The sequence below is a fragment of the Schistocerca piceifrons genome, chromosome 6 (assembly GCF_021461385.2).
Source record: "Schistocerca piceifrons isolate TAMUIC-IGC-003096 chromosome 6, iqSchPice1.1, whole genome shotgun sequence".
Classification (NCBI taxonomy): domain Eukaryota; kingdom Metazoa; phylum Arthropoda; class Insecta; order Orthoptera; family Acrididae; genus Schistocerca; species Schistocerca piceifrons.
Genome location: NC_060143.1, coordinates 362,765,902 through 362,789,892, shown reverse-complemented (window position 1 = coordinate 362,789,892; position 23,991 = coordinate 362,765,902). Strand labels below are relative to the sequence as shown.

The following is a 23,991-nucleotide window of genomic DNA, read 5'->3' as shown; positions in this document are numbered from 1 at the left end:
TAATGGATTAAAGCAACTTTTAGGCGAGAAATTATGAAGAATGTGTACTGTGGCAATGTGAATACTAGACTCTTGGCATGTTTAAATTAGTAAGAAACAATGAAGCTTTGTATCATGATATGTTGAATAATAGGGAATTTGACTGTTTTTGGAAATCATTTTAACATGGCGTTGTTTTCCTGCTTTCTAGCACTGGCCAAGGCACGCCAGTACCCTATGTACCTGTGGCAACTGAGGTATTCTGTGTGCCTGTATGTGTTGCTTCACATGAACTATTGTCCCACAGCACTGTTATTGCTGGCAGACAAGATGTCAGAAGTCAGTACCCATCTTCTCTGTTCATGTTGGCTGGTTGCTTGGCAATTTCTATTGCCTCTCTAATCTTCCTCCTGAAAGGAAGAGGCTGTTTCGCCAGTACACATGCTTCACCAAAATCAATCTGTTTGCCACACTCCTGCTGTTGTTCAAATTGACACAAGCACTGCTAAAGCAACTAGAATGAATTTTGACAGAGCCAGAAGACTCATCCCACAAGTTCCACAGGCACCAGCAAGATATAGTTTATCGAAGGTACATAAAGAGGCCTTTCCATTACGACCAATTGTGAGTACCATTAATTCACCGATGTACAGTCTAGCAAAGGAACTGGCTCCAAAGCTCTGACATTTGGTGGGCCACACAAATTTGTACATTAAGGACTCCACCAACTTTTAAAAGAAAAGTGTATCTCAGCCACAGACCTGATGGTTAGCTTCAACATAAAGTCTTTATTCATGAATGTACTGTTATAAGACACCATGATAATCTTAGAAGAACGCATGGCACCTGATATCTGCGATCTAGTGCACCACTGTTTAATGACCACCTATTTCAGGTGGAAAGCGGACTTTTATGAACAGACAGATGGTGTAGCTATGGGCTCCCCTCTCTTGCCTTTTGCAACAGACATCTTTATGGAAGCATTCGAAGAAACAGCTCTCCAGTCCACACCATTACACCCAGAATGTTGGCTCCAATATGTTGTCAATACTTTCGTTATCTGGGCACATGGAGAGGAAGAGCTATGAAATTTCCCCCAACACCTCAACCAGCAGCACAGCAGAATTCAATTCACTATGGAGATAGAAAAGAATGGGTTGCTGCCTTCCCTCAATGTGGAAGTTTACAGAAAGTCTGATGGTAAACTGGGCCATAGAGTATATAGGAAGCAAACTAGTACTGACGGGTACCTGCATTCCTCCTCACATAATCACCCTATGCAGAAGAAATCCACCCTGCATGCTTTAATCAAGAGGGCTCACAGGATCAGTGATAAGGAACATCTAAAGGATAAACTACAAAACCTCAATTCCATTTTTTGTCCCAAGGGCTGTGGAATGAAAGTAACAGATAAAACTATGGTGTCAAAGAACAAAGGCAATGGAGGAGGGCAAAAGGAAGCACAAATCATCACTGTATTATCATATGTTCATAGTGTCACTGAATGGGTGGGAAAAATTCTCCACCTAGCAGGTATCAAGCTGATTTTCCGAAGCAACAACAGAGTAGAAGATGTTTTTTGCACAACAAAAAGATACATTTGACAAAATACATGCTGCTGGAGTTTATGAAATCAGATGCGATTGTGGATTAGTGTATGTAGGTGAAACAGGGTGACCTATCAGCACACGGATACCTGAACACGAAAAATATATCTGACTAAGGCAGCACACTAAGTTAGCAGTGGCAGAACAGCAGCACGAGTGCGGCAAACAGATCGATTTTTGGTGAAGCACGTGTACTGGCGAAACAGCCTCTTACTTTCAGGAGGAAGATTAGAGAGGCAATAGAAATAGCCAAACGACCATCCAACATGAACAGAAAAGATAGGTACTGACTTCCGACATCTTGGCTGCCAGCAATAATAGCATTACAGGACGACATCTCACAAGAAACAACACATACAGGTGTGCGGGAGGCCACAGCAGCTGCAGGTACATAGGATACTGGCACACCTCAGCCGGTGCTAGAAAGCAGAAAAACAATGCCACATCACAGCTGCCGCCTGGTCTTCCATTTACCAATTTCCACCAATTACAAGCAGTAATGCAAATACCAATCAAAATTTTGGGTTTCTACCAATGAAAAGAAATAATAAAAACACCAATAAAGACTTCTAAAATCCCTCCCATTTATCCTAAAGAGCCTATGAAAATTAGATAACAGCTATGTCTCCAGGTATATAAGAAACAAAGTTTTCTCATTCAGCAGTAAACAAAAACACCCTGTAGAAGGTCTCTTGCAACAGGGACCAAAACGTCTGTAGTTTTATATATATTGACAATGCAGTCACAAACCCAGAAAAATTTTATTGAATGTGACAATGGCCGCAGAAGCCTACATTTACATGTCATTTTATGTTCATACCATGCTTTTTCTTTCATGAATTACAGTATTCCTTCATAAAAATGGAAATGAAATTCAAAGCATTTGAAAGCCCACTAAAATGCTCTATTCGAGTCACATGATGCCTGTGATGTCAGTGGCTAGCTCACTGCTCCTACTATCATAAATATAATTCACAGTGATGTCTTGCTTTGGAATTTACATTTTCGAAAATGGATTACAAATGGTGTGTAGTAGAACACTGTACACATACAGCCATAAAAACTCTTCAAAAATTGTTTTTGAGTGTTTCAGAGAATGAGAAGGTGCATAAAAATTGGTCGCACTGTACCAGCAAAATTTCATTATGTTGATGCCTGAGTTGCCTTAATTAAAAATGTCTTTCACTCTGAAGTTAACAGTAATTTACCTCCAACATAGCTTTTCCACTGTTACAAAGAAGGGTAGCATGTCAAAAAAATTAAATTCTTACTAAAATTATATCTGCTTACAGTATATCTGCTTAACTGGTAGCTCGATTGACATGTTGTGCCTCTATTTGTGCACCTGTCTGTCTTTTTTGTGGGCCTTAGCTGTGTCCACACTGGCATCCCACATACGCACCCCCCACATCTGAAGGATTTCAACATTCAATTACTGCATGGCGTAGCATGCAGCAACATTGAGATTAAGTATCTATTAATGATGTAAACAGCGGTGTGGCACAACCTCCCAACATCTATCCAAGCAATGTGGTATCACATCGCTTGTGGAAAATTCAACACTAACCAGCATTTACAAGTGATTGTTTTAAAGGCCAGTCCTTTATGCTCCACCTGTCACTCAGTGAATAATGACACCCATCGCCTGACCTGCATCAGTGTTCATGAAGTCTGGACATTAGGGCAACAAATGGTAACCTGTTTACTCCTCGCCCCTCCATCCATGGTTGAAACATATGCTTTCATTTCTCATGCAACAGTCTGGGTCAAAGGATAGACGATCACCTAACTTCATGGGGTTGTGGACAAATCGTGCCTCAGTCTTTGGAACTTCCTACAGAATGATGTCCAAGCTACCATGCCTATTTTGCCAATTACCTCTGAGGGGTTTTGCACGATGCCCTGCTCAGTTGGAATGTGCCAGGCATGGTTGGCTCGATTGCTGTCAACGAGCACCACTAACACTTCCCTCATGTTATTTCAAGCCCCTGGCGGGTGCAGCACCTGATACCCCAGTGTCCTTGTTTTCCATTCCTGTCTCCCCTACCTACCACTGGTGTGTCACACGTTGAAAGTTCATGGTTACAATTAAGTATCTCATTCTCTGACTGTCCCATCTTGATGTCTTCTGGTTAGTTGGTAGTGTTCAAGACGCCATGGTGGCCAGGCCTTATGTGGCCGACCCCTGCCTACCCTGCCGCCCCCCCCCCCCCCCCCCACTGCCCTGCCACCGAGCTGGAGGTGACCTCCGCGTACTCGTGCCCCATTATAATATTTTAACTTATTTATAAAACAAATTGATGGTCCTTTCAAATGAAAAGCAAATCACAATTACAAAACTTCACCACAACAATTAGAAACAGAGTTTCAGATATTGGCATTAATTTACACTTACAAACAGTACAACCCTTATGTTTGTGTTACCTGCACATTGTACATGCTTCATATCTCTCCATATACAAAATCTCATTGTCCTAAACCTTGTATGATGATATCTTCACTACTCCCAGTGCTTTCCGAAAAGATAATTGTTTGTAAGGAAAGTAGATGCATTTATCCTCAGTTATCTACTTCTCAGCCTTAGATTAATTTGAAGCTATATGCAATACATCCCACCATCGAAGCAACTGCTGCAATGAGCTTTTGCTAATGCTACTTTCATATTTTGTGTAAAACTTTTAAAAATTAGTAAATTGTGTAGTAAGAATAATTAGGTGATAAGATGACCACCAGGCAACAGTTAGTGAATACTATTTCATTCCCAGATGTAAGTCAGATGATAACATAGATGTAAACAATGGTACAACGCTGACAAAGCAGACCATGGATCAAGTGTCATGATAGTATCAGATGGAGAAGATTTCCTGTCTTAACACTGTACAACGCTGACACAAAGCAGCAAGGCACTGAGGCACCACACAGGTTCAGAATGAGTCTTTGGTTCTGACATGAATTAAACTTTTTCAGGTCCCTTGAGATACAGAGAGGAAGATAGCCAAAAATCTGGCAACAATATCTGTCTAGGCTAGAGATTTGACATTAGGGGGTAATAAGTCAGATATTAAGAAATAATGTTGTATAAAAGGTGTACTATGGGCACTGGAGGATAGGTGAAAAGTGACTGTGCCCCCAGGAACTAGTAAGTTCATTGTATAGTTGAGCTCTCTGAAGCAGGGATGCTTCAATAGTCTCTAGGGGTGAAAGATAACTGTGAGTTAACGTATTAAGGTTTTATGCGAGGGATTTCTTATCAGTCAATGTGTCTGAGAATGTGATTATAGTGATGCTACCACTGACTTCTTTCTTTTTTAAATAGTTTTCCTCATTTGCTGTACCATAGTGATAAGGCAACACAACAGATTAACACAATTGAGTTCACAGAGGTCAAGAAGTATCTGGTTTTTTATTTTAAGTGCTGGACAGTGGATGACATTGTGAGAGTTAAGGCAGTGTCTAACTTAATGGGATATGCAAGAACTTTTAACTAGTTATTAGAGGTGTACTATGTTTATATTATGAGAATGTGTGACATTCAAATTTTCACTTGTGATGTTTTTATCATAAGACCTTGGGTATCAATCCAAATTGACAAAAAGTTAGTAGTGTTAGAGTGCAAATATTACTTGGGGTGAATATCAAGGTTATGCTGATGGGTGCCATCCTGATACCTATCTCCTTTCCCATGGTGTGAAACAATAAAGCTGCTAACTGGACTGAAAAGAAAAAAGAGCAAACTAGGAATTGAAAACTCTGTTTTGTGAAACATTGATCTGAGTATAAAGAAAAACGAATGCCAAAGTGTGAAGGTTATTTGAGAGGGTTTACTGTGGACTCAAGATGAAGAATATGAAGTGTAAAAACAATTGTAACATATGCATGATTGCATTTCAGTTAGATCAATATCAGGAATCTGATGAGGAAGAAAGTCAAGGCGAGGACCCAGTGCCATATCTAGAACACCAGCAGCTACAGCCAATGACCTGCCAACACAGCAGCCCTCCCCTATGTGCCAATTTCTGCTCTGACCTCCTTTCACATGATAACAGCAAGGTCTAGGACACAGGTCCTCATTCACGATACTTCTGTGTGACCTAAGAACTCGACAGTGCTACATTCTCCATGTGGTCAGCTCCAGGCACTGGTATTTAAACCCTGGCTTAGCCAAGTAGATCATTGGCACAGCACGGTCATGTAATGTTGCCTGCCATGGGTCAGTTTCCACTGTGAGATCGACAGTGTTCTGTTGATGCACTCATAATCAGTACAAATGGAATATGTTGCACTGGACGAGGCCATACTTCTGATGCAGCCAATACTCTGCTGCTGCCTCTATGAGACTTCCTGCAGAGCAACCTACCACTGCCACGTGGTCCAAGGCATGAATGGACAACCGACTGGCTCCATGCCACTGGGATCAACCAGGCGCCAGCTGCTGCTCTTCAGCCAACTGTCCAGATTTTGACTCTGGTTGACAACAATAGTAGATGGCACTGGATGCCTTTTGCTGGCAACAGAGCCATGACGAGTGCTCTGCCTGGCCACCACAATGCCAGCATCCGCCAAATTGGCATTCTCCGAGTAAGAAGCCTGTCTTCCAGTTGTCCAGTTGTCTGGATATGCCACCAGGCTATATGCTATCATGCCTTTATGATGCAGGGACAACACCCGACTGTGTTCTGTACAAATATGTACACATATAACTGTTCAATTTTAATGGAGTAACAAAGAATTGTTATGTTCACACTCATGTCTATATGCAGCTTGTCTCTCAGCCTTCCTGCAATGCTACACTCAGGAGGCACACCTGTCTCCCTTGCCATCATGCAAACCCAGGACACCTCAGGTGGGAGTTTAATGTTTCCCGAAAGACACAAATTTTTCTTCCATCACCCAGTAGCAGTCATTGCACACCTTCATCCGCCACACTATAGTTATGTGCATGAGTCTCATGATTAATTTTAAATTCAGTGTACTGAAAAAAATGAGATATTCAGAAAAGATGGATTTCTTGACAAATTTGTCACAAAGCTTATGATTGACCACTTTTCTAGTCAAGTGCAAGCATTCATCACAGGACGGAGAAAGTTGACTCATATTCTGATGAATTTGTTAACAAAAATTAAGTTAATGTGCATTGTACCTGACCTTAAAGATTCGCTTCGAGTTAACCAACATCAGTGTGGCCTACATGTTGAAAAGAAGTCACAAATTTGTGAAAAAAAGTTAAATGGAAATAAAATTATAGCACTAGGAATTGCACAAAACAATTTCATCAGATGTGAGTGCAAAATATGCTGAATTCCTGAAAAATAAAACAAATGTTTATTTCAACAAAACAAAAACAGCTATATACTTGAAACTGTTCAGCTCCCCGGTACTATGACAAAAATGAATGAAAGTAGAGTAAAAGCTGAATTCACAAAATGTTCGGACTACATTCATGAAAGTTGGCTTGACCAGTGTAATATAATATATTTTAGCCTAACCTCCCTTTATAAAATTCATATCGATAAAGACTCCAATGATAAAAGAGGACTATAGTATTACAAAATAGCACAAGCAACTATTATTTCTTGCAACATAATCTGTGAACAGAATAGCCTCTGCTGTAGTGTGTAAAGTGCAACATAAAACAAGGTGCTGTCTTAAAGACAGTATACACTCATTGAAAGTGTCTACATTTGGCAGGGAGTAGTCATTGCACATTATCCTGTTATTAATAACTACTGTATCATATTTAAAATACAAGGTTGACCTACACAATTTACTTTACTTTTTATCTCAACTTCTCTGATTTAGGTGGTACAGTGAGAAGAAATCAAACTCGAATAGAGGTGGACAGTGGTTTGGACCTCTGTCTGGTTATCCAGATTTATGTTTTCCATAGTTTTCCTAAACCAGTTATGGCAAATGCAAAGTTGATTCTTATAAAATGACTTGAGCAGTTTCCTTTCTCAGTCTGAGCTAGTGTTCCATCTCTAATGATTCTAATCTTCATTCCATTTTGATCTCTATTATCCATATTTCTAAATTTGTTAACAACTTTCAACAATGCAATATAATTGAACTATCGGTAGTTCATATGTATTTATGCACTACATAACAACTGTAAATTGTCTTTCATACAACTCACCAAAACATAGACATCTGCATTGAAAACATCTGCTAAGACCTGAAGAATAGTTTGGTTTGCTGATGCACCACCTGTTGCCAGGATTCTCATTTCATTGCCTAAAAAATATATAGTTATAAGATTTTTGAAGATTTGACAATCTGTCTTCACTAGAAATTGGTAATGTTGTGTTACATTATTAGGTGAACGACTAACAGAACTTAACATATATGCACTGGCACAGACATTCATCTACATAAAATTATATGAAGCCGAGGTCCCATTCCTTGTTTCAATCTTTTCATTATTCCTTGCATGTAAAAATAGTTGAGAGTATTTCTACAGTTTTTTGTACTTTCAAACTATAAAATACTAAAATGTTCAACCAGAATCAAAATTAAATGTCAAAACAGAAGATAAAAATGGTAAAGACAGCTAACAATCTGTTATCTGATGTGGGAAAAAATTCAAATTATCTTCTGGTTTAGATCATCTACCAGTCACATAACTGCACAGTGTCACATGCATTTGAAAAAATACTTAGCACAAAATTACCAACCTACAGAAAGACCAAGATCTTCTGCATGAGCTCTCCGTGCTATAAACTGTCCTTCGATGGCAGCTCGAACTTCTACTTCCTTACTACTGAACCTAGACACTCGATCACCAGCTTTGTTGTAACGAAAATCTCCTTGAACAAATGGTATAATTTCTTGTGCATCAAAGTAAAGACCTGAAACAGAATGGAATTGACTAGAATGAATCACTCCTAAAATTAATAATAAATAGATAGATTATGAAATAATCTGTGTCCATGAAAAATTGAAGTCAAACAAAGACGAAAAAACACGTATTTATACAGTATCAGCAGATACAAACATGAAAAATTCTATCTTTCAGAAGAAGAAGAAACTCCATCTCTTAAAAGAAACCAAGCTGATATTTGAGACAGAGATATTAAATAATTAAGTTGGACAATCGAACAAGATTCCTGATCAAGAAAAAAGCAGCAGAATAAAGCAGGGGGGAAATCAACAATCAAATGTAAACAAGAGATGATGTTTGGAAGTTAGAATGCAGGGAGTGAAGATTAACAGAAGAAGTTCAACTGAGACAAAGGCGAACAGCAACAGAGGAAAATGAATGAACACGTAGTGGAGAAGAATTGGAAGGAGAGGAAAGAAAACAAACAAAGACTCAAACTGTTAAAGATGAAGGAGAGGACAACATAAATACACAGTAGGTAAATACAATGACAGAGATATGGTGGAATAAAACAATAACATAGAAGACAACAAGCAGAGAAAAGTTTATGAAAATAACCATGCACATACTTTGTGGCAATTTAAAGGCTACAGATTCTGAGATCCTGGTCCTGATAGGAAGAATCCAAATCACTAACATGATTAAAAAACCATCACAGTGACCATTACTGCATTTCAAAGTGTGCTCTGCATGGCCCATTAATACAGACTCTCTGCCAGTGCTTGGTGAGAAATTAATGGTGACACTGATTTATAATATTTATACCTACAAGGAAAGATGAAAACAGTTTTCTTGTCACCTAATACATGACATTGATTGTCCAATGAGTGACTCACTTTGAGGTGTAAGCCTTATTGATGAAGGTATTGGAAAGAGTTGAAGGAAAGTGCATAGGATAAGTTGTTGATGGGAGTCAATCTTGTCAATGCATACCACATGGCAAGGAAGTAAGTTGAGGAGCAGCTAAGTGTTTGATTACATCAATTTTGGGGTTTGACGGGTGACAAAAGCTATTGCAGGCTGGTGTGAAGGCAGTAACAGGCAGGAAGGGACCCACTTTGAAGCATGATGTAAGAAAATCAATGTTCAGATACAGCAGTTCGTTAATGATTGCCAGCTCATGACAGAAATGTATGACATGGGTTGCCCTGATTTGCTGATTTGTGTTATGAGTAAGTAGTACTGCCAATATTTCAGATTTACAGCAAATCTTCTTCTTAAATAGTTTGGTAGTGTGGTTGTAAGATGTGGAAATAATGGAGGCAGGTTGTGCATTCTTAAAGTTGTTTCTCTGTATATGTTTACACATGATGAAATTTCAACTCTCCTTCTCTCTTTCACATCTGTATATCTCATTTCCTTGATTTTCTATTATTTTAACATATATTTTTCTTATGTGTACAAGCATAATTCTTAATATTTTCACTTGTCAGATGCCTTACAAACTGTACAAACTGTTCCCATCTTTCAAATACACTTGCATCATTCTTTCTGCTATGTTCTCATTACTTCTATGTGCCCTTCCATTGAACCATTATTCATATTTGCTAAGGTACGTGTATTTCTTGTCCCACAAACCTGAGCGATTATTCCCACACTACACTTCTTGTGTGTCTATCTTTATGGTAATATTCGTGAGATCTGTAATAATCTAGGAACAATATTGATCGATCCAAATAAGTTCTTAAGCAACAAACACAAACACACACACACACACATACACACACACACACACATTTGCACGAAATCTGTGGTGACGAGCAGGCACGCCGCCCTCGCCTGCAGCTGTTGTCTGCCTTCGTGAGACGCGCACCTGTTATCTCGCTGACAGGCAGTGACTCGTGCCCTTCCATTGAATCATTATTCATATTTGCTAAGGTACGTGTATTTCTTGTCCCTCAAACCTGAATGATTATTCCCACACTACACTTCTTGTGTGTCTATCTTTATGGTAATATTCGTGAGATCTGTAATAATCTAGGAACAATATTGATCGATCCAAATAAGTTCTTAAGCAACAAATGTCTGGGGAAATATGGTACTCACTTAAACAGGTTAGGCTCCAAGACCTTCACTAAGATGATTACTGATATTTACAACATTATAAATAATAAGAGAAACTAAAAAGCAGAAGAAGGGGTGACCATGTACAGAATTTGCCTGAAGAAAGTGATATTTCTTTCCTACATTAAAATCTCGAGGGATTAGGTAAGAAGATTGATGTTTTTGACCATTATCTTACTGATATTACACCCCACATACTAGTTGTCAGTGAACACCAAAAATCTGCAGAAACATACACCTGTTTAAAATACAAAATTATTCATTAACTGATTTTTACTGTCATTCTAACCATAAAGGTGGAGGAGTGGCTCTCTACCTGAGAACAAATAACTTAGTAGAATCTTACAAAGATATCACTTGGGTAAAAGAGTATTCCTCTAATTTGCACCATGAAATTTTAGCAATTAAGTTAAAAGTCTTGTCTGTTGTATATTTTATCTTAGCATGGTATAGATCACCAAATGGAAATTTTGAATTATTTATTAATTCCCTTGATACAGTATTATGTAAATTAGTGTCCAAGTAAGACCATATAAATGTTATATTATTAGGGGATATTAATGTCAACAGGTTACAAGATTCCCAAGAAAGCAAACGCTTCAAAGACTGTATCCATTCTTATGGCGCAAAAGATCTGTTGGTAGACATAACCACCAGAATCACTCCAACTACTATAAGCTCTACAGACCATGTTATTACTAATTGTGAAAATATTGCAACAGCTGCTGTTGTAAATGGTCACATCTCTGACCACCTAGGCCAACTATTACTGCTAAAGGAAGATCATTGTATAAAACCAAAGAAAATTTATGAATACAAAAGAAATCTCTGTGTTATCAACATTGCCAAACTGAGAGAGAGCCTTGGTCATGAATCTTGGCATCTAGTATTTCAAGCCAAAGGAGTGAATAATAAATGGGATGCCCTTCTAGACACATTATCTTATCATCTAAATAATACTATTCCCATCAGAAAGATAAATATTAATAAGAAATCGACAAGACAGTCACGACCCATGGAATTTGACAATTCTACCAAAGAACTGAAAGAAAAAATGGAAGAAATGTATATGATACAAAGAGCAACCAAAAACAATGAGCACAAGAATAAATACAAACAATACAAGTACAACTTTCGCAAGCAAGTCAAAAGATTGAAGGCTGAAAAGATTAACTCGAAAATATAAAATTCAGATTGTATCCCCAAGACCAGCTGGTCAATAGTAAATAAAATAAGAGACAATAAAACAAAACTAAAATGTACTATCAACACACAGATATCTAATAACAATATTGCTGTCACCAATGCTCAAGAGACCAGTAACATTTTCAATGACTATTTCATAGATATCATAGAATCTGACTTTTGTACTACAGATAAAGTACCTGTTGGAAGTCTTGCTGAGGACAATTCTGAAGCTAATCAACACTATGAACTTGAAATCAAGGATATTTCACAGCTTCTCAGAGAATGTAGAAACACAAAATCTGCTGGCTGAGATGAAATTTCTCCATTTTTACTTAAACAGTGCAAAAACAATCTAGCATATTCTATGGTGCATCTAATAAATAGCGTCCTAAAAGAAAGAGTGTTCTCTGACATACTAAAATTAGCCAATGCTAAACCTCTCTTCAAAAAGGGTGATAAACAACTAGTAGAAAATTACAGACCACTCACTTTAACTTCCATTTTTAGCAAGTTAATTGAATAAATAATTCTGTAATATATGTTAGAGCATTATAATAAGCACAACATCCTGGGAGATTTTCAGCGTTGTTTCAGATGTGGTCATAGCGCCATGACTGCAACACTTCAATTTATGCTGAAGCTCTTGACAAAATTGATGAGGGCATGCAAGTAGCTGGAGTTTTCCTAGACCTATCAAAGGCTTTTGATAGGGTTGATCATAAGGTACTTCTGTCAAAACTGGCCAGAGATGGCATAAGTGGAAAACTATTGCACCTCATCCCATCATATTCAAAAAACAGAAGACAGTGTACCTCAATCTCACACAATAATAGAGAAACATTAAAAAGTTATAAATCAAGGGTCAGGAATATTGAATTTGGTATGCTCAGGGATTGATAATTGGTCCCTTCCTTTTTATATGTTACGTTAATGACTTCCCAAAGATAGTAACAAATGATACCTTCATCACAATGTATGCAGATGACACTTCAGGCCTTTGTTGGGGAAATGATATTCTTAATCTTGGCATAGAAGTAAAAAAGTTATAGATATTGCAAAGGAAAAGTTTGAAAATGACAATCTAAAAGTCAACTTACAAAAAACAAATATAATCCCCTTCAATGTTGGTGATTTGCAAACTTGTATTGATTCTCAAGACAGTAATATTTTATGGAAAATCTGCAGCGAGTGTAAATTCCTAGGTATATGCATAGATAGCAAACTACTATGGACACAACAAATTGACAATGTATGTGCAAGGGTACCATCTAGCCTATATGTTTTAAGAAGAATAGCTCTATATGTCAATACCCAAATAATGAGGATGATGTATTTTGGTTTAATACATGCATTTATGGCATATGGTCTTTTATTGTGGGGCAGGGCTTCCAAAACTCATGTAGACTGAGTATTTAAACTATAGAAAAGAGCCTTGAGAATATTAGGCAAAAAAGATGCTAGAACATCATGTAAAGGATTGTTTATAGAATTTAAAATTCTGGCTATCTATTCTATGTATATGTTTCAAACAATAGTATTAACCATAGAAGATAAGAAATATAGATGTCGTAATGCAGAAATTTGTGATCACAATACTAGGCTAGTGCAAAATTATCATATGATGCACAGAAGACTGAAAAAACAGCTAACAGTCCATATATTAATGAAGCAAAATACTTCAATGCACTGCCAAATGAACTGAAGGTAATAACTGGAGAGACATTCAAAAAACATCTAAAATTGTGGCTCATTGAGCAGTGCTTCTGTAGCCTACTGTAGAAACTAAAATCTAAAGTTATTATATCAAATAATTTAAAGTACATTCTTAAGTTCCTATTATAAAGTAAAATTAGATTGTATACTGTTGTATTGTACTACCAATTACTATGCAAGTAATCACATGTTTCATGCAAATAAATTACAAATTACAAAAAATTACAAATCCTTACATACACTTTCTTTTTAATTTAAATGAAAAAAGAAAACAGTTGTTTCCAAAACTAGAAATTCAGTGCGTTTCATGTACTTACATCCACTACTATCTGCTACAGTTACTTCAATTCTATGATATCAACAGATGTTTTTCTTCACACACACACACACACACACACACACACACACACACACACCGAGCGAGATCGCGCAGTGGTTACCACACTGGACTCGCATTCAGGAGGACGACAGTTCAATCCCGTCTCCGGCCATCCTGATTTAGGTTTTCCATGATTTCCCTAAATCGTTTCAGGCAAATGCCGGGATGGTTCCTTTGAAAGGGCACGGCCGATTTCCTTCCCAATCCTTCCCTAACCCGAGCTTGCGCTCCGTCTCTAATGACCTCGTTGTCGACGGGATGTTAAACACTAACCACCACCACCACACACACACACACACACACACACACACACACACACACACACACACACACACACCACAAGTGTGCATTGCATCTCTTCTTCTTTCACATGTTGTGAAGAAATTGATTTTATTGAATTAAATTATTTGCGCACCAGTAAAACACTGACATCATATACACAAGGAAAAGTTAGAGTAATTGGAGGCAATATCATGTTCAACCTGTTTTCCTCTTTTTCAACTTTGTTGAGTCATATGAGCTACATCATGTCTACAGTGTTTGATGGCTAGTCATCATAAGCAAAGAGGAGGATTGCAAAGGACTGCAGGCTGTCTGAAGACTAAACATATCTCAATATACAAAATTAAGACAAACATATCTACCAAGGATTTGGTTATTGTTCTTTATAATGTGCAATTCATTTAGTTTTTTGGGGCCATAAAGATAATTACAAACAGATTATAATTTTGAATGAATATCTATTGGGAGACAATTCTTGGTGTAGCATAAGATGGAATATCTCAATTTTGTTATAAAATCATGGAATTGATCGATGCCATCTGATTTGGGGAAAACAATTAGCAATGAGTCCACTCCAAGTATTGCATGTTGGCAAGCTTTTAAATTTTTACAAAAGAATTTGGTGGAAACCATTCCACCATTTCTCAAAATACTTGCCTTTCATTAATTGATGCACTCATGAAGTATGCTGGGGGTGCTGGGGGTGGGGGGGAGGGGGGGGGGGTGGAAAGAGCAGTGCCACTCGCTGCCACGGAGTGTAAATATCTCACTGTAAGCACTTAGAATGTGAAATGTTCACTGTTTTGATTCCAGTAAGCTGTTAGTTACTTGGCAGCACATGTTAATTCCTTTTGTGAAATGACTTGGTGTAAATAGTTAAGAAGGTTGAAGTTTTCCAGACAAAATGCAATAGTTACTGAGAAGAAAGACCATATACTGCAGGTAAAATTGTTTTATCAGAATGGCAGCAATAGCAGCACAGCATTTCAGGAATATCGCTGACAGAAACAGCTGCAAAGAGAGCCATGTCAATAAATGGGCTAAAGAATACAATCAAGAAATCAGGACAAACAGGTGAATTAGGTGGTGCAGCAGGGAGAAGGAAGTGGCCCATTCCCATGGCAGCTGTTGATGAAGTTGCTGTAGCAATAGCTAACTGGACAGTACATGCCTCAAATTCTGCAGCCAGTGCCCAAGCTGCGTTATGGGAATTATCTGTCCCCGAGTCAACAGTTCAAAAGATTTTATGGTGTATTTTATATCCTTACAAAATTCAGAATGTGCACCAAATGAACCCTCAAGATAGGCTTCTGTGATGTGACTTCACCCTTTATGTTTTGGCACACATCAAAATGGATGATATGTTGCCACGAAATATTCTTTGGACAGATGAGACACATTTTATACTGTATGGTACTGTGAATGCTCAGAACTGTCGCATATGGGGTTCTGCTCCATCACATGTCATGCAGGAACATCCACTGCACACCACTTATGTGACTGTATGGTGTGGTGTCACAAGCTCCTTGTGCTTGGTCTGTTTTTCTTCAAGGAGGCCAGTTAGGCCTACAGTGGCATCTGCACTTTATAAATACCCCCTTGTACAACATGTGATTCCAGTTTTATAAGAATACAACTGGGTCATGTACCACAGTGTTCATGCAAGATGGGTGACACCACATGGCACTTGTCAGGAGAAAGATTTGTTTTGAGAAATCTTTGGCAACAACTTTTGGTTTTGAGGATATCTGAAAAGTTAGGTCTATCAGGTATGTATCCACACTCTTCTTGACCTGAAGGACAGCATTACATCAAACATGCTCCAATAAACTATTCCCACCGCTATGTAATGGATGCAGCATGTCACTGAGTGTGGAAACCATATTGAACATGTGTTGTGACTCTTGACTATATCCTAATAAACATGCTAGAACAGCCGTTATTATGTGTTTTGTAGTTTTTCCCCATTTCATGCACCCGCATTACATTCTGAGTGCTTCCAGCGGCATATTTTCAGATGGTAGCAGAAAGTGGAACTGTTATTTTTTTCAGCATACTTCACAAGCACACTGATTAATGAACATATCTGCAATGTTTCAGCATCCTGTGATGTACACAGCCTACACTGCAGCACTCAAAGCACCATCAGTTTTATTATAACCACCTGGTACTTTTGCATGCACTTGAATTATATAAGAACATTTTTTTTCATTCTGGAGCTTGAATCTTGAAAACGTGGAAATCTCTAAAGAGCATTAAATTTGACTACTGAAACATGAAAATAATTTGAACATTATAGGAAGTAAAACAAAAGTTGTTAAAATAGAAAGTAGAGTGAAATTTGCATGGAAGCACAGGTGTTTGAAGAACATTCAGCCTTTATCCCTAAAGATGCAATACATAAATGTAAAGGGATATCTGCTACAGGCATAACTAAACAAAAGTAAACCACAGTAATCAGAATTGTAAGCAGTACTGCAGTTTTAGCTAAATCCAAAAACAACCTTCAAAAACATACAAAATTAAAATAAACTAGAAAAACTGACATTTTAGAATGTAGCAAAGTGTTAAAAATAGGAAATACAAGCAATATATGGAGAGAAACTGGAGCAGGCTGTCAGTAACTGACCACAAACAATGGGGCATCTAGGGTGGTTGGGTATAAGGACTTCAAGAAGCATATAGAAGATAAGAGTGTTGGGAGTGTAAGGGGTGAGGGGAGAGATGGACTTTGGGGAGAGGTACTGGGATGGGCCTAAGGATTTGAGGAGAGACTGGAGATCCTGCTGGATTTCTGGATAGTGGTCACTGTAGCAGGGTTTGTTGGTGAAAGAATCTCATGGCTGGCAGAATCCTTCTGCCAGGTAATCCTTGCAATCCTGAACAACAGTGGTGGAGCCTTTGCCAGTGGGTAATATTATAAGGCTGGGATCAGTTTTTAGGAGGTGGATTGTAGTTCTCTCTATTAATGTATGGGTAGTTTGCATGTTGAGGAATTTGTGCTACAATGGTGAGGCAAGGTGCATGGTTAAGAAATTCTGGAAAGTCAACAGGGGGTGATTTGGGGGCAGTGGGGGTTGATCACAATTAGATGGAGGAGTGAACTGAGTTAGACAGTGTTTAACATTGGTCTCTGGTTGAGTCTGATTGGTAGTGTTGGCAGCAAAACAGTCCATGGTAGGGACTTTGAGAAGGGCAGAAGGTCCTTAACAAGTCCTGCATGATTGAATTTGGGAGTGGGGAAAATGGTGAGGCCTTTGAAAAGGATTGATACTTCTGCGGGGATAAGGCTTTTGGAGGAAAGATTCATGACTGTGTTACAGGTCTGTTTACCTTCCAGATTCTGTGTGGTAGTGGGAGGGAGTTTCTGAAGGTGGGGTAAATGTAGTAGGTCTGTGAGGCAGGGTTTGTCAGTTATGAGGGGATATGGGGGAGATTTGGAGGTTTTAGTATAGGTGGCTGATAGTGGTAGTCCAAGTTGGGAGTAGGAATTGAACACAGTGGAGAGTTTTTGAGGTGGCATGTTGCTCTAGTTCAGGGAGGGCAACAGTTTCATTGTGTGATATGGGAGTCAGGAATTTGAGATTGCATAATGGGAGAATTTTATGGATGGAGAGGAGGTATTGCAAGAAGGTTTGGGACTGATTGATATGGTTTTGCAGGACTATGTTGGTGACTGGTAAACCACAGGACTGGCAGAATCTGTACAGATGGAGTTCATTGAGGAAGGCATTGTGGCAGCCAGATATGGGTAATTTGATGGTAAGGCCATTTGGGGGGGATTGAATTAGCCAAGTAACAACACAGGAACAGAATGTGGGACTGGGTTCTGGCAACGGATAAGGAAACTTTTCTGTATCGACACAGATGGAAGGAGCAAGGATCCATGGGGGGAGGATAAAAATGCATAAAAATACATAAATAATGTAAAGGAAAACAAGAATAACTCTGAGGAACCAGGCCAAAAGTGAAAGGTGGAAACCAACTGAAATTGGAGTGAAGACACAAAGAGGTCAAAGAAAAAACAAATAAAAAGATTGTAATTTGGGTTTCAGGTCAGTGGGTGGATAAGTGTGAGGGGGGACATCAGATCTGACTAGATTAGGTGAAGTTAGTAGTTGTGAACTGGAATAGAGTGGAGAAGGGGGAGGGGGGGGGGGCAGGTGGAAAGGGGTTGATAGGCTGAGATAAAAATTTGTGGGGCACTGGAAGGTATGGGAAATAAAAAGTGAAAATACAGGAGAGTGATGCAGGAAGATTGCTCAATTTGAAGGTATGGGATTAATGATAGCGGGTGTTGTGTGACATGAACTGCTGCAGCAACAATCAGTGCAATCTTGGAGCCATCTATTGTGTGCAGCCAATATAGCTGATACAGTGTGGCTCATAAATAGAGAGTGCTGTGTGGTTTGTAAGGCGACAAGAGAAACACAGGAAAGAAGAAAAAGAAGGAAGGTCACTGAGTATTGTAATGCATTAGAAAATAGTAACAAAGGAGAACAGCACTGGGTTATGGGATGGAAGAAAAGCCATTGGGCAAAATAAAACAATAGAAAATCCAGGATGGAATGCAACAATTTTATGAAACAAATAGTTGTTACTCAGCATATAGTTGCAGACAGGCACAAAAAAATGACTGTCAGGAAGTGAACTATCAGCCAAGTCCAAGGTTGGAAATAGACAACACACACACAAACACACACACACACACACACACACACACACACACACACACACAACCACAGTCTCTGGATGCTGAAGCCAGACTGTGAGCAGCAGCACATGATGTGGGTAAAGAGGACGCTGAGGCAGGGAGGGGGAGGAATAGCAGGTTAGGGGTGAAGGACAGTAACGTGTTGCTTGTTGGAGCCTACAGGGATGAGGTGGAGAGAGGGTAGAGCAGCTATGTGCAGTCGGGAAGTTTGACGAAGTGCAGGGGGGGAGGGGAGGGGGGGGGGAGGAAGCAGAAAAATAAAAAGACTGTGGGTGTGTTGGCGGAACAGAGAGCTGTGTAGTGCTGGAATGGGAACAGGGAAGAGGCTAGATTCATGTGGACAGCATGCACACCTTCACTTCACTCCTTACTCCCACCTTTGGCTACCACCAATCACAACCTAAACTACAATCTCCAAACATCCCCCACATCCCCTCATAGCTGACAAACCCTGCATTGCAGACCTACTTCATTTGCCCCACCCTCAAAAACTATCCTCGTGACTCAGTATCACCCAGGACAGAGCAACCGAAACACATTCTCCACCAGGGTTTCGACTACCTCTTTTCATGCCCTGAAATGGGGTATGTCCTACCCACTATCCTTCCCATCCCAAATACTGGGGTCATGTACATGTGAGTTGAGTTCGTGCACACCTGTGTGTGTGTGTGTGTGTGTGTGTGTGTGTGTGTGTGTGTGTGTGTGTGTGCGCATGCGCACGCGCACACGCTGTCTATTTCCAAGCAAAGCCTTGACCGAAAGCTCACTTTCTGACAGTCTTCTTGTTGTGTCTATCTGCCACTCAGCATCTTCACTGTATGGTTAGTAGCAGCTATCCTTTTCATGGTATTGTTACATTTCATCCTGGATTTTCCATTGTTTGATATTGCCTTCCGAAATGTTTTTGACAGTTGTTTAAATGATTAATTTTCTCCTTAAAAAGCAGGGTTGCCAAACAGCAGCAGTGTTGGCAACTTTCTCTTTTTGAACTCTGTTAATGCTTAAAAATGATATATGAGTGAATCAGAATGTTTTGAAGAAATGGCTTTTTTGTTTAGTGTGCCACATAAAGGTGTCATGTTAATGTTTCTAGCTTTATTTTCTGCATTTTGATCACATTTAAGCTCATAACAAAATAGTGCCATTTGACATATGGCAATGTTTAGTCTACAATTTCATGGCACACTACCAGTCATTCTGACTTGACATTCTTTTTAACCTGATGCAGCCAGTAGAATAGCTGGGTACAGAACTGGGGCTAACAAACATTGAGGCCAGGGGGATTAATGGACTGTTGTAAGGAATCAGAGATGCTGGTAATTGGTGGAGGGAGATCCAGATGGCACAGACTGTACAGCAGCCATGGAAGTAGAGCATTTGGATGGATTAGAACGTTATGTAACTTGGGTTGGGTGACAGAATTTCATTTTGAGAGGAGTGGAAGGATTATGGATAAGATATGCCCCATTTACAGGCATGATTATAAACAATCACAGCCCTTTCAAACCACGTCATTAAGTTGTTAAGAGTCTGTAGTGATAATGGGTAATGAGGATGGTGCTCTTTTTCAGCTGGTTTGGAGGATTAGAGTCACGTGTGGATATGACATGAGACATCTGTTTGCAGACTACTCTTGGAGGATAGTGCTTGCCTGTGAAGGCCTTAGCAATGTCTTTAGCCTACTGGGCAAGGGGTTGTTTGTTACTGTAGATGGGTGAACAGTCTGCATGAGAGAGATTTTTTGCTGTGGATGAGATGCAGTTATTAGAATCAAGGCACTGTTAATGGTTGGCAGTCATGAGATGAGCAGAGCTTCTTATGCATCCACAGAAGATATGGGGGTTGTTGTCCTGATTGGAACAATTAGCTATCTGTCAACAGCTGTGCCAAACTGAGACTTAAACCTAGGCCTCAGATATTTTTTGCGACCGTTCTACCAATTATGAATGTTTAATGATCAGAAAAGAGGAATGATTACCAACTAAAATATCACTGACAAAAAAAGTTTAAAACATTAACTTGGAAAATAAACAAAGTAAACATGTCATGAATAGAAAAGTAGTTTAGTTTGTGAAGAAATTATTTACCCATATTTCCAAAGTTGCCTCTAGGTGTACTGTCCAGAAGCTCATTGAAAAGATTCCATGATCCCTCTGCACAGTCATCTCTAATCCGTTCCCTTGTGAGAGATCCATTCTTAAAACTGAAGCAAAACAAACAGTAAGTAAATGAATGACAACCAAGTTCATAGTAAATTGAAGCAGTCTACAACATATCACTAAAAATTTTTTTGCAGCAATGAGATGAGTCCAGTGAAAGTACATCTAGTGCAATGACATAAAAATTCATGTGTTCAAAATTATATCATGTGTTAGCTAACATTGCCAGTGAATGAGTATTTTATTCATTGATTTATGTGTTTGCTAACATCACCAGTAAATGAGTATTTTATTTTTTCCTTTATTTATCAAGTTCCATGCAACCATGCTACCCAAAGCTACTTGGTCATGGAACGAGTTTATTGTCGGTTGATTTGAAAATATATAAACAAAGAATAAATAAAACATAACAAAATTTGTGAGAGATTAAATAAACAGCATATTAGACAGAAGTACCAAATTACTGCAAAGGACTCCCAAAGAGAGTAGAAGGAGCATGCCACAAGGAAACCTGTCATCTTATATTCAAAGACTTGGGGTTTACCACCAACTTATCAAAAATAAAACCTGTTAAACATTTCATTTCTGTCAGTACAACGCTTAATGAGTGTTATCTCAGTGTATATCATTTTTCTGTTTAGTGTTCACTGAATGAATGTTGCAGTTTCTTCTGGTTGGGTCAGTATTGTAAACAGCAAATCCTGTAGTGGAATATATGTACAGGGATTGCCTTAGTATTCTGTGACACCTGAACAGTGGCCTACATGAAGTTCATGAATGACACCACAGTTCAGTCTGACTGCCCACTTTGGGATAAGAATATTCTCCGTGAGTGCACAGAACTTCCCCAAAATATAACACCATACAAGATAACAGAGCAAAAGTAAACAGGCCTTTGTGTTTCATTTTCAAAGACAGTGGAAATTATTCTTGCTGTAAAGACAGCAGCATTCAGTTTCTGCAGAACATCTTGAATGTGACACTTTCAATAAAGCCTTCCACCTAGCCCCAGTTCTAAGAATTTAAAATGGTCTGCTTTGCTGATTGTATCACCAAGTTGGGACAGTAAAATTTTGTTTTTACAAGAGTTCAGTGTCAGAAACTGTATGCATTGCAATTTGTTGCAGTTAAGCATTAACATGTTCTGCAAAAGCCAGACCCTATTAACTACCTTGCTTATATTACACTGCATGTTTTTCATAATAATGCAGAAGTACTAGGAGGACATTTCCCTCCCTCCCTCACACACACACACACACACACACACACACACACACACACACACACACACACACACTTTTCTCTAATCCCATAAAGTTCCAACTTACACAAAAGTATTGCATGATCCACATAATTAAATGTTTTGTTAAATCAAAGAAAATAGCTACTGTCCTCAGCCTAGCTCTTACCACTGCTAGTGCCTCACATACAAAAGAATACATTACATTTCCTGGGCATACTCCTTTCCAGAAGCCAAACTACAAGTTTGACAGCAAATTGTGTGTACTGATCTGTGGCACTAATCTCTTCTGTACTTTCTTCTCGGATATTTTTGTTAACACTTGTAGCAAAGGAAAATTTCTAAGTTATATTTTTAATCATTTTATAAAGTGTTTTCACTAATGACAGTTTTAGTCTTTCGGGAAACTGACACATACTTGGGATAGCTAGAATTTCTTCCAAAGTGTTGTCAAATGGTATTGTTTCTCATCAATGAGTGAAACAATTAATTGCAATTAATAAATAGCATTGACCGTCTGACAGAGGTAGCAATCACTATGTCGATGTACATACACACTAATTGTGTCATCAGATCTGGAAAATCTCCTTCTGGTGCATGCACATGATCTTGCTGCACTGATACTTTTGCCATACAAAACATTTTGAAAAGGAAAGTTGATGATTTAATCCCAGAGTGTCTTTGTGTGCAGTTGTTGTTGTTCAGTCTAAAAGCATAGATGTGTGGCTTGTGATTGGTAAAAATTGTGAACTCTCTGGCTGCCAACTGGGGGAAGGGGGTGGGGGCAAGTACTTGATTGATTCATAAATACAATAAAGTCTTGATCGTAAGTGCTCCACTTTTGCTGTGAAGGTGCAAGCTTCTGTGAAAAGAAGGCAAGTGGTTGCCAAGCACCATCAACTAGCTGTTGTAATGCAGCACCAATAGCAGTCTGGCTAGCATCTACCACCAATCCAAGAGGTGCGACCATAGTGGGGTGTGCCAGGACTGTGGTATTTGCTATGCTTTGCTTTGTTGCTTCAGAGCCATGGCTCATCTCGTCTGTTCATTGGCTCAGAGAATTCCCCGTAGCTTTAGGTTCAGAAAGTGCTTTACTTAGTGGTTCTTGCAACTTGGCCAAGCCAGGCTGATGATGCAGGTAAAGATTTAGCAGTCCTAAAAAGAATATACTTTCCTAATGGTTATATCCTTGAATTTTTCATGATAGCTTCTACTTTGTCTGGAAGCAGTGGTCACCCTGCTGATGAAATCAGATGGCCCAAAAAGTAATCTGTGCTTAACCAAATACACACTTGGCAGTGTTTAATAGCATGGTTCAAATGGTTCAAATGGCTCTGAGCACTATGCGACTCAACTGCTGAGGTTATCAGTCGCCTAGAACTTAGAACTAATTAAACCTAACTAACCTAAGGACAGAACACAACACCCAGCCATCACGAGGCAGAGAAAATCCCTGACCCCGCCGGGAATCGAACCCGGGAACCCGGGAGTGGGAAGCGAGAACGCTACCGCACGACCACGAGATGCGGGCAAGTTTAATAGCATATTATGTTGTTCTAAGTGTTTAGAGACTTCCACCAAGTGTTGCTGGTGCTGTTTAGCAGTGGTTGGAAGACGAGAATGGCATCTAGGTAGGCTAAACAAAATGACAATCCTTGCAGCATGGAGGCAATAACTGTTTACGAAGACTATGCAGCATTGCATAGACCAAATGTCATGAATAGACACTTGAACAAGCCAAATGGCATGATTATGGATGTTTTCAGGATGTCCTCATCTGCATCAGGAA

General features: G+C 39.1%; 1 protein-coding gene across 2 annotated transcripts in view; it reads right to left on the bottom strand.

Annotated features, from left to right (window-relative positions):
* Positions 1 to 23,991, bottom strand: part of LOC124802518 (xylulose kinase-like) — a 131,688-nt gene that overhangs the window by 7,381 nt on the left and 100,316 nt on the right. For both annotated transcript variants that reach the window (XM_047263358.1, XM_047263359.1), the window contains exons 9-11: positions 20,891 to 21,006; positions 8,258 to 8,431; positions 7,720 to 7,817 (exon numbers count right to left, since the gene is read on the bottom strand). In XM_047263358.1, coding sequence (XP_047119314.1) covers positions 7,720 to 7,817; positions 8,258 to 8,431; positions 20,891 to 21,006 — 388 coding nt within the window. The remainder of the gene's footprint in view (positions 1 to 7,719; positions 7,818 to 8,257; positions 8,432 to 20,890; positions 21,007 to 23,991) is intronic.